At 37.8% G+C, this 12,487-nt stretch overlaps 1 protein-coding gene across 14 annotated transcripts in view; it reads left to right on the top strand.

Moving 5' to 3' along the window:
• MAGI2 (membrane associated guanylate kinase, WW and PDZ domain containing 2) overlaps window positions 1–12,487 on the top strand; it is a 742,272-nt gene that overhangs the window by 570,655 nt on the left and 159,130 nt on the right. For all 14 annotated transcript variants that reach the window (XM_065049176.1, XM_065049172.1, XM_021300626.2 and 11 more), the window contains one exon: window positions 11,776–11,833. In XM_065049176.1, coding sequence (XP_064905248.1) covers window positions 11,776–11,833 — 58 coding nt within the window. The remainder of the gene's footprint in view (window positions 1–11,775; window positions 11,834–12,487) is intronic.

Below are 12,487 nucleotides of genomic sequence, written 5' to 3'. Positions count from 1 at the left end.
AGGAAAAACTTAACTAGCTATTGATTAGGGCACACTGTGAATATATAATAAATTAAATCAATTTTGCCTGTTGCGCTGCATCTGAAAATTATGGAAGATAATCCAGACTTTACATTTTACAGCACTCATAGCAAGAATTACTGTAACAAGGTCAGGAGTGCCCATCAAGAGAGATGTAAAATCAGTCCCTTCCAGTTCTGCCTGATTTTAGACAATTATAGTCTCAACACCTGTCCAGTAAAGAAGTCCCAACAAAATTCTCATCCTCCGAGTTCTGCCTGTAGATGGCTGGTAGAGTTTATTAAGTTTTATGAAGCCTGCAGATGAATGAGAAGGAATCTAACCAGCCACTAAAAGTTTTTCTGTTCTGTGCTTATTTGCTCTCCCCTGATATATATTAAAACTATACATAGCTACAGACAAAGTCAACAAAGCTGGTCCTAAAATCCAGGTTGCCACAGCCTAATTGCTCCATTTCTCCTGCTTGCAATTTCTATAGTTTATGTGTCTGGTATCTTCAGACTCCTTTCTACTAATTTAGGGACAGCTTTGGTTGAAGAGTAGTTTTTATATTTTCTATTAGGCCTTCATACCTGTATTTTTGAAGTAACCGAGGCTCTAGTGAGTAGGGTCATGCTGCTGCCCTTCTTACTGAGCCTTCTGACCAGGGTGTGCTGACACTCAGGTGGCCCAGCCTAACCACTCCATCTGAATTGTTCTCATGGGCCAGAAGATTTCAAACACATATCACTGGGTCAGTCTGTAAAAGGCATGTCTTTGCACACCTGTACCTGATTATCTCTAAGGTGGCTTACAGAGGAATTAGAAAGGTATAAAATAGATTCAGGCAAAGCTGGGTTGAAATGAGACACTGCAGTGAGAGAGCTTTTCAAGCTTCACGTTTGGTGTTCCTGTAGGCTCCCTGTGGGATCTATTCTGTACAAACTTTGTACAGACCATCCATCTTTTGGGATAAGTTGTAGAGGAAGCAGTTTGCAGAGTCTCTTTATTGTAAAGAACTTGTAGCGACCTTTATATTTAAGGAGCTGAAAAGACTGGGGAACAGTGAAGAGCAAATATTTAAAGATTAACAGAAAAAGAGGAGTTTAAATTTCAATATTTGTTTATTATGCTACTTGGTAGAGATTCAATGTGGAGACCTACCTTTAGTTATTAAGTACAAACACATTAAAAGTAGTGAATTTAATTTATTAATGTAATACCTCTGCAAGGGCATACACTGAGGAAAAAATTAGTTTCTGCAGGAATAACTCGAGTAGATCAGTTTCTGATTCCAAAATTTTGTATAGCAGTATTGCGGGAGTCAGATACCTCATTTCTCTGGGTTGATGCTTACAATAAAGGCAGTCATATGACTGAGTAAGCTGAAAGTCCCCTGACTAATGCAAATAGGCTAGTGCTGCACATAAATGAAAAAAAAAAAAAAAAGAGCAAACATTCTCTTCTTCCATTATCTGTTGTAGATATGCTTTTTCTGAGGTAGCTACAGCAGACTTTTGTTTATCTCTGTAATCTTATTCTCCTCAGAACTTCTGGGAATGGGCAAGATTTGAGCTTGCATATGGCAAAGAATGTGCTCCTGTCCAGCACAGCTAGGGGGGCTGTGTCACTGGTGGGGTTGTAAGGAAGGACTCTCACGGAGGCAAGGGGAATAACACGTTCCTTTGGTAAAAACCTACTACGTTTTTGGAGAAGTAGGAATAGATTGCAGCTTGTCTTTGAATGAGATTTGGGTTTTCTTGGGAGAAAAGGTTATTTTCCTTGTGAAGAGAAGCTGAAAGGGTTTGGAGCTGCTTAGTAATAAAGAGGACACACGAAGAACCACAGCCTGCTCTTTGTGTTTTTTTCCATCTCTCTGTCCCATCTCCATCTCCATCCTATCCCTCTAACACGGTGAGAACCTTCTTAGTCCCCTCTCTAGTGTTTGGGTTACAACTCTGTTCACGTTTGTGAAAGTTTTACACTTAGAAGGAAGAGAGGAGGGGAAAGGAGTGTTAAAAATATGTGTGTTGTCACTTTTCATGACATTGCAGAGCACCAAAATGCACACGAAGGTACAACTTTTCCTTCCCTTTTTTTTCTTTCTTCTTAAAACATGTTAGTACATGCCAATGTTACTGAACATTAAAACATGAAGAAAACCTTGATAGATCTTAATTGTTTTATTATTATCCCACACAGTTAAAATTCTTGAAAGAAAAGTGACTTAGAAACCTGATTTTGTCATTGTCACAGATTGGTGTATTAACTGGACACCATATTTGCAAAGTTCCCTTTAAGAATGCAAACAAAATGTGTCTAGTAGATTAAGAAAGGATGACACACCTATTTCTCACGCAAAGTTCCTTTCTGATGCTGTCGCAGAACCATACTGAGAGTTTTGGCAGATGGTATTACAATTCAAAGAAAGAAAAATAAGCTACTGAATTCATATATTGCTTTTTCATTCAAATGCCAAGGGATTTTTAACACAATGTTTGAAGTATAGAGTGAATCAATTTGAGTGTCCTTATAAATATAACTAATTATTAATAACTTATGACAAGAAGTTTTCGAAAGCAGTTACATGCAACTAAAGCAGCTTTTTATCTGTCATGCAGCAAAGTAAAAAGTAGTAAAATATGTGACTTGTAAAATTCTAACCTTTGAGAAGACAACGAAGCCACTGAGGAGACAAAATCTGATTCTAATCTTATTTCACTAGTACAAATCAGTAATTGCTGCCTCAGCAGCTGCAGTGTTAACCTGAATTTTCCACAGTGCAATGTAATCTCCCTCATCAATTTTATTGATTTATCTATTTCATCAAATACTCTTGAAATAACTAATGTGTCTGCATTACATATATCCAGTTCCTGTTCAAAACTATGAAAACACATTATTAAAAAGCATGGTAGTCATGGAAACAGATAATGTAGGAAGTATCTTGGGGAGGATTCTTCTGTCTGATTACATACAACTTCATTGGCCACTTGGAAATAAAATATAGAAATGTAAGATGTCTTGTACTTGATCAGAGCACTAGTTTATTTAATCTGCTCTGAGATTTCCATCCAAGGCCAGTAGCTGATATTTCTGAGGCAGTTGCAGCTCATCACAAATGAGTAATGTACCTGTGCAATTTTACAGTCTGGGCAGGAGAGCTTTTTATTTGCAGACCACCCACAGACAATCAGTGCCTTGTAAGCATACAAAGTATTTCTTGGCTGGTCTTTTTGTTTTTCATTATCACTAGAGATGCTACGTTTTCCTATCTCTTTTCATAATGTATCTATCCATTTGCCTCACTGGCCTGTCACATAAAATAAAGTAATTGCCATTTGGCGTTACAACAAGGCAGAAAAACAAAACAAAACAAATCAGAAAGCATTTTAGTGTGTGCTTTACTTTGAAACATTTGCTTGAGACTCGCAACACCCAGTGAGATGAATGAAGTCATGAAACAAATTATTTCTAATGTTGATGTAAATTTTAATTAGTGTTGTTATTTTAAAAATCAGTCAGAAACAAGGTAAAATAACCTGTTTGATCAGGAAAGATCAACAGAGGAGAAGGGAAAATGAGGAAAAGCTGGCGTCCTCTGTGCAGAGGAACAACTTGGATGTACAGAGCTTTCCTATGGGATGGATGGCTAACTGGTGAGGTGTTTGTGGCTCAGGATCAGAGACACCAGTAAGGAAGACCGTGGGGGGTTGTTGTTACAGACCCCTGATCATGGTGAGGAAGCCTTCTTTGAACAACTCAAAGAAGTCTCTGATCACAGATTCTGGTTTTCATGGCGGACTTTAACCTCGCTGACATCTGCTAGATGGGCAGCAAGCCAGAAGCAAGCAGGCAACAAGATTTATGGCAGTTTTGGGGGATAACTTCTTGAAACAGGTACCAGATGAGCCACTGGGGGGTGATGCACATCTGGACTGTCATGAACTAACAGCAAGAACTACTGGAAGATGTGATAATCAATGGCAGATTTGGCTCTAGTGACCATGAACAGTGAAGTTCAAGATACTGTGTCAGGGGATCTCAGGATACTGGAAGGTCTCAGGTCCTGACAATGTCCCTGATGAAATAATGAAACAGGTCCTCTAAGAACAGATTTCTGGACACCCAAAGGAGAGGGTGGTGAATGGCAACAGCCAGTGTGTATTTATGCAATGAAAATCATGCCTGACCAACTTGATTGATATGCTAAAATGACTAGATTTGTGGATGAAGCAAAAGCAGTAGATGTCATTTTACCTTGTCTTTTGTAAGACTTTTGCACTGTCTCCCACAAAATTTGTGATTTATGTTTAGGGCATTAAAAATCTGGATGTATGGAGATCTGTACAAGTAAATAGCTGCTTGGGTGGTGAGGCTCAGAAGGTAGTGGTTAATTTACCATACTATACCTGAATGCCTATGCAAGAGGAGTACTACAAGGGTTTAGATTGGAATCTGTCATGTTAGACAGCTTTATGTATAGCCTGAAGGAGGCAACAAAGTCAACTTCGTAGGTGACCCCAGGGTGGCCAGTCAACATGGCCAAGGGCAGGACTGCCACTGAGGGACCTAGCCAGGCTGGACGAACAGGCCAGCAGAAACCTTGCAGAATTCAAGGACAAATGCAATGTCATGCACCCAAGAAGGAAGAAAATCTTGCAACTCCACAGGCTGGGATCTGACTCCGTAGACCACATCTGTAATACTGTGTCCAGCTTTGAGACCCCCCAGTACATGATAAACTGGGTTGATACAGGGGAGCAATTTCAGCAGAGGGGGCCACCAAGGTGGTTAGAGACACTTGCTCTGTGAGGAAAAGCTGAGGGTCATCCTGTTTCCCCCTTAGCAAAGTTTGGCACTGAAAACAGCATTAAAATGTGTCATTTGGGTTTGTCATAGAATAATAGGCTTTTTTTCATTCATACCAGAGGTTAAGAGGTGAACAGCTAGCTAGAGTATGTCAAAGCTTATATATGAATTTGAGACACTAGTTACAGAATACCTAGCTGCCTCCCATAGGGTCAAGCCCACACTATTAGTAGCTACATACTTTTATGGCTCTTTTTGGGTCAGCAGCAAAACTTTAGAATTTAGGTTATATAATAACAGTGAATTCAATAACTCAATAAATTCACAGCATATGTTGTTAAACAATTAACAGCAAAGGAAATAATATAAATAAATTAAGAGACTGAAAAGCTAATAGAAGAAGAAAAGCCTGACTTCATAAGATCAGGCAGTTATTAGTTCAAAAACACTGGTTTGTAACAAGGCTGCATTGATACAGTCAGTAAAGAGGTACAAGCACTGAAAGATTTGAACATCCGAAAGATCAAAAAGATCAAAAAGAATGTTTCTTTTCAGCCTGTTTTCTTCAAAGTCTAAAGAATATAGCATAAAAAAAGCTATGTTAATAAAATCCATTTCAAAGGCAGAATCTCCCACATTGGAGGTATACATGGCGTACGGCAAATCTGCTGAGTATGAGGAATACAAATTGATAATGCAGCGTGCAGTTGATGGACTTGGGGCTCCTTTTCCACTGGTAAAACGAGTGTGCCGGTGACAGCCCCTTTTACGTGCGTGTCTGTGCTTCAAACCAGCTGGCAAAGCTGTCACAGCTCCTCGCCATGCGTGAGGAGGCTCCAAAGGTGATCTTGAAAGTATCTGACAAAGTACCAAAGCCTCACAGCTCCTGGGCTGAGCTCCGGCAGGTCCGCGCCCTGCACCGAGATTCACCCTGAAGTGACTTCACTTCCAGGAGAGCGCACATTAGCCAGTTTAAAGGCAGCATCTGTGAGGACAAGGGTTGCAATGACTCTGTTTAGACCTACCCATTGTTGTATTAAAAATGAGATAGCGTGTAATTAACACAGAATTCAGAAAAAAAAATCTGAAATTATTCTTGGAAGCTAAGGAACAGTACTGTTAAATTTTCCATAGAAGCCTGGATGCATTCATATCCTATCTCCTGGGCAAGAACTTGTAGCAAAAAAATGAGATTTTTCAGTGTTTCCTAGCGATCTATTACCCCAGTAAAACACAAGTCACTTCAGTGGAAATTGTGAGACCAACAAGGAACTGGTTTAAGCTTCTTTCTCCCCAAACATTCTGTAATACAAACCAAGTACCCAGCACAAATAACACCGGAGAAAGGACAGGGAACAAGACAAAAGGATAACATGATTTGATGAAAAAAAAAGAAATTTAGAAAAGTTTAGTTTTAATAGCAATTGTTTTTAAATCAGTATTTCTGCTTTCCTTATGTCTATTATTTCTAAATACACTGAAAAACAGAATTTTGTTGTGGTTTTTTTGAATATTTTAACAGAAACTCTAAGCTTTCTCTAGAAAAGTTCCATGGAGGGTACTCTGACAAACTTCAGCTATTGCCCAGTAAACTCTGGAGAACTGAGTTTGTTATTAATGCTTTATTAAGAAAACCATCTCAGGCACTGCCTAACCTAACTAAATTCTCAATAGTTAAGATATTTGTTCCCCTAATTTCTTTTTAATTGTTTGTGAGGGGATTTTTTATTTTTAGTTTGAATTAATAGCTAACAAGCCCTTCTTAAAATTTTGTGATAGTTAAAACTCAGTAATTCGGTTGGTACTTTTTCACTGTATTAATACAAATCTTGACAGATGTTACACAGTTCTCCATGTCAGAGGGATGTTGGAATATTTCACTTGATAACAGTTGAATTGATAGTAATATTTAGTAATCTACGTTCTGCACAATTAAGAATGTAGAATGTCACAATAAGCAGCCCAGAAGGAAGATGCTGCATTTATCAGGTGTGAATGTTACTTAGACATTTGTTTCTATTGTGCAAGAAGAAATTATCCATAATGTCATTTTATTCATGGGAATAAATTGCACATGAATGGTTTGTGTTTGCAGACAGAACATAAACAGTCATGACTTTCTGAAATTTGCTGGTATGAGAATGGCAGTCGGAAAACAACAAGTTTAATTGAAATTGAGCTAATATGGCTTGGCTTGGAGTTGGTACATTCCCTAAGTTTTCCAGGTCTTCCATGATAGGAAGAGTGATTTTTTTCTTTTATTTTCTATGTAGTTGGGGTTGTCCTTCATGCCTTTGTTGTTATTTTCACTGAGACAGTGAGAAATTCAATGTGCATTTTTTTAAATATTTATTTATTATTCCCTCAGCTTTTGATTTGTACACTAACATAGAGAAGTCCATGTTAGTAACTGCATTTTCCAGCTTAGGCATGAAACATGGCTAAGTGGAGGAACCTGTTGAAGTAGTATAAAGGATTTTACCATAGCTAATACCTGTTATTTTTTGTTGTTTTTTGGAGCTCCCAGATGTTCTGCAGAGAGGTGACCTAGCAGAAGGTATATGAATAGTAGGTTAAATACTGACTTTCAGTGAGTAATGTTGTCCTCTCTTTTCTTATGGTGACCTGTCACAGAAGGTTTCAGGAGCAGCAAGGCAACTACTGTATCTGTTTTACATATCAGCTGGGTGATGTGGATAGGTGCTAACAAAATAATTAAACCAGACATCTCCATCCCTCTGCTCCTGGGGGAGCAGCACAACATGCCATGGGCAGCATCCCCTCTCTGCTAATCTGTGCACTGTGCTTCAGGGTATTGTAGGCAACACTTTTTGTGTAAGCTAAGCAGTGAGGAACAGTGGTTTAAACTTGCAGGTAAATATTTGCCAAGACTACACCTCTCAAAGAAATCGCAATAGTGTTCAACTGCATTGGCTTGTGGAGCTCCATGGTGTTTTGTAACTCTTAACCCAGCTCTTTTGATACACTCTGTAGTAAGTAACTGACTTGAAAAGGTGAAACCGAATTTGAAACAGGGAGAAAGAGAGAAAGCAAGAGATAAAACAAACGCTGGCTGTTGAGTGGAAGGATGCAGTATTTTTCAGAAAAGTTTTGTATATAGTTTTCAAAAGGATTCCTGACCTGTACCTGGGTGTTAACAGAGCAAGTGAACCACATTCATGCTGAATTCCGGAGCTTACACATCCCTATTGACAGCATTTTCAATAACAGTAGGCATTATGTTTTCTTTTTCTCTCTCATACTATATTCGTTTGTACTATACAAATGTTGCGATTGCAGCCAATTCAAGAAACACTCTCATCTTTCTTTCCAGCCTGTCAGTAGGGTAGTGACACAATGATGGCTGTTGTTCTGAAATCTTGAGAGCTTTTTATGACTCTCTTTAACACAGTACTTAATAAACTTCAGGAATATTAATTTCGGGGTTCGATATTATGCTTTTTCATCTTGGCACATTTGAGATCCAAATTGTATTCCTTCCTTCATCCCCAGGGAAGGTTAAGTGGCACTATCAAAAGTCACTCTGAAACCAAACAGCTTTCAGAACACAGATTAAGAGCATCTGGACCATTAGCATAAGCAGCCTGTGATGAAAAGACACTAATATTGATTATTAAACTGACCTGCTTAAATTCATATTAGTCTGAAGACTGAAAACAAAGGATAGGTTTTTTGGGGTTTTTTTCCTCCTATACAGAGAAATTCTCCTGGAGTCAGTAGAATTGAAAGACATGGATGATAGAAGTGTGGAGCTCATGAAAATTAAGACCTCATATATGGCATAGTAATCGTGAATTGATTGGTTGCAGAAATTATACGTGAACTAGAATGCTAGCGCTACCAAATTAATCTCAGAGATCGCTATGATTTATAGCTCCTTTCCCAATTCAAATCATGGTGGCCAACAGTAATCTCCTTCACAAGTATGTTATAGCAATATTCTTTTATAAATATTTACTGTTCACGTTCATCCCTAATGATTGTCACTGGGTACAGTGAAACACATAAGACAAACTGTGATGCGCTCACCACTAATTTGGCAAATGCTTCGCTCCCTATTTTATGAAGTGCTAAAGTATTTCTGTCCTGTAATCTTTCACTTCAGTAGTGAAAAATGGAAGAGATGCCATTATTTAATGTAATGAAAAATAATCACAGTTGTCCTGAAAGCAAATGTAGCAGAAGATTCTTCTAACAGAAGCTCTGTAGTAAACTACACTCCACTAACCTTATCTGCCATACTTTACGGGGGTGCAGGGGCTTAGGGTTTGTGCTCTAGCAATTCCATTTTACTGATCAATACAGAATTTTAATAAAACATAGCTTATAGGCTGCATCTCAAATGGAAAAATGAAATTAGAGCATAGGCTTACATAGAGTTTAGATGTGTTGTGCTGCACTAAGGTAATTTTTCAGTTCCTTTCTTCTGAACCCATGACTATTTTATGATGTTAGATAATCAGGGATTTAATCCATGCATTTAAAAGTGTGTTCTACATAATATGTCCAGTTCATTAAATTTTTACAGACTTTTACACCAGAAAATGGGATTTGCCATTTGTCTTTTCAATAGTTGTGCCAGTTCATAACTACAGTTATACATCATTACTTTAGGAAAAAATAGGCCAATAGGTTAATAGTAAATCCTCAGATTATTTCAGGTTCTGATCAATTTGTAAAATAAAATGTGTCCTCTGCATCTATACACTTTAAAGTGTATATATTTACAGAAAGATACCTAGAAAGATACTTTTAAATTTGGGTAAAACTTCTACTTATTTAATTTCATAGTTGGAAAAAACTTCATCCACTAATACATTTCAGGAAAGGGCCCTATGCACGCATCACTGTGTGCATGTATGTGTGTGTGTATTTTGAAGTACATACAGATTTTACTGGTCCTTGCCTCCCTTTTCTCTAAGGGAGTGTAATTTTAGATGACCAGATATGAAAGCAACATTAAGTTAATTAGGGGAAAAAACTATGTACCCGTAGGATTTAGACTAATACTTTATTTATTCTGTGTCATAAGGTGAGGTGAAAGCATCATTTTTTCATATTATTGCCTTATTTATCATTTATGCATTGGGAATGAAACTTCCTGCAGGGCAGTGCAAGATTTGTGCATCAGCTGTTTTCTTTTGCACTCTTTATGGATTACATTCCATAGTCTTGTCTCAGGATATACAGGACTTTGTGAGAACCGTTGTAGGGTCAATCTCCTACAGATTTTACTGAAGTTCTGGGCAGGTCTGGAAAGAGCAACATCAGGGTTTTCTAGTGCTTGGTGGATTGACAATGCCCCAGTGACATGTCCTTGCAACAAAGCAGGGCTGCAGCCTCCTGGGCTGTATTTGGTAGAGAATTGCCAGCAGATCAAGGGAGATGATCCTTCCCCTCTACTCAGCACTGGTGAGACACAGCTGGAGTTCTGGGTCCAGTTCTGGGTTGTAACCTTCATTGCAGCACTGGAGAGGGCTGAGCAGGAACACCCTCTTGGGGCAATGTCACATGAAGACTGCAGCAGTCCAAGCAGGTTCACTCAAGAAAGGACAATATGTTACAGGTGTGTTTAAAGGGGAAGTAACAAGCAGAGGTGAAGCAATTCCTCAACATTGTTTTTTAACTCTTTGATCTCCCTGTTGCCAGTCAGGCTCTACTTTCTATGTGCCTTTTACAGCACACAAATAATTGTCTCTTCACATTGTCACTGGAAAAAAAAAGAAAAAAAGCAAAGCTCAAATCATCCAGGAATACTTCTCTATGGCCAGTTTAGTGACTGTGTTCGGTATGAGTTATATGAGTTCTGCTCTGTCTAGTTCAGTATTCTTCTGTCTCAAAAAAGTTACTTTAAAAGTGCAACTGAGTTAGAAAAGAAAAAAAAAAATCTGAGCTAAGGAATTCCAGAATCAAATTTCCTTATAGAATCTCAGTACCACTCTCTATGTGTTGTGCCATAGTCTTTAACTGCACAAAAATCAATACCTGTGTGTGATGGTAATGCCCATCCTTTTGTGAGTCTCCTCCCTCAAAGTCATCACATCTGGCACTGAGGTATTTACTCAGTATCAACATCCACCTGGTGCATTTTAAACACAAGATGAAGTTGTCTTGGCAGTATAATAATGTTTTAAGTGTTCAGTGTGAGTGATAATAAAATGTATTTATGGATGTAGATGGATATATATATGAGAGTTTGTTTGTACATGAACACAGATTAATTTTCAAGATCATTAAATGAATGTATTTAACATTTTAATTGTTCATACCTGAGTGGTTTAGGTGCTATCAATTAAATGTCTTATCTATTTCTGCAAAACATAATTATTTTTAAGGCCAGAAGTTGCTGTCATATCTTTTTTTTGATGTATAGTACTATGTACTCCAATGTCCCTGATATTTAACTCAGCTTTGGAACAGGATGCCTTTGGAGGCTGTTGAATTGCCATCACAGTAAGACCAATAGTACAAACTTCTTAGTAACATTTAAGTATACTTAATTACTGTACTTACATGGCAGAAGGCGAACTCTTTGTTCCTTCATGGCAATTTTTTCCAGGTTTTCTAGCAAAGAAAAAAGCTCAAAAAGCAAAGTATTTTTTTGTGTGTGCCTATTTGGGAAAACAGAGTGCGCTCACTTCCTCCGGCAGTGGTGTCACACAAGATGGGCTATAGTTGATGGCTGGCACAGCTGTTGGAACAATGAAAATGTGTAGAAATGTGTAGAGACTGAGATCTGTGTTTGCATGCCAGTTTTCAAGTTACTGCTACTTGTGGCTGCCATAGTACATGTTCAAGATTTGACATTTGTTTTGGTCACCGTATCTAATTTCACTATGAAGTTGTTTCCCTCAACGCCCTGCAAAGATACACAATTTTGTTACTAGAAATCATAGCATTCTGTACTGCATTTACTGAGAGAGATAACTCTTTGTTTTTCAGAGCTTCCATATGGCTGGGAGAAAATTGATGATCCCATTTATGGCACTTATTATGTTGAGTAAGTTCCCAAGTTCAATATTAAGTTGCTGTTAATATGTCATAACCTAATACTAGCATTCCCTGTAGTGCTTAGACTGGCAAGGCATGGGTATGATCACTTGGCATGTTAAACTGAAGGTATACACTAATTCTCAGTCATCAATACAGCTAATGTGTCCAAGTATATTCAGTATGTCTCAAATCAGTGGCTCAGGCATTCAGTCATTCTCTTTCTCCAGGGTCTGATTTCATGGTATCATTCCAGATGATACTTGTACAAAGATCATATTCATTAAAGAAATATTTTGTTTTCTATGTAAGGTATGGATATCCAGTGAGGTAAAGATATTATTAATCAATAAACAGAGCAAATCATAATAATTTTAGCTCAGCTAAGATCCTTTTCTGGGTAGTCATTCCTTGCTGCAAATCCGATGTTCACACTTTTTGTACCAGAAGGCAGGTTATTTATATTTTTATATAAAATCTTAGCGATGCTATGTTTCACTTGTACTTAAAAGTGCAGCTGAAAATAATATAAATTTCTATTTTCACAGCACAATTCTTGCTTTCATTTTTTTTAGATTTTTTTTTTTTGTCATGAAACAAGAAAAAAAAATTCTTACTCCTCTGTGTAAAGTGCAACAGAAAGCTTTTGTTTGAAATACTGGGT

This window comes from Columba livia, chromosome 1 (genome assembly GCF_036013475.1).
Source record: "Columba livia isolate bColLiv1 breed racing homer chromosome 1, bColLiv1.pat.W.v2, whole genome shotgun sequence".
Taxonomy (NCBI): Eukaryota; Metazoa; Chordata; class Aves; order Columbiformes; family Columbidae; genus Columba; species Columba livia.
Note: the sequence above shows the minus strand (reverse complement) of the source record. Positions and strands in the feature narration are given on the sequence as shown.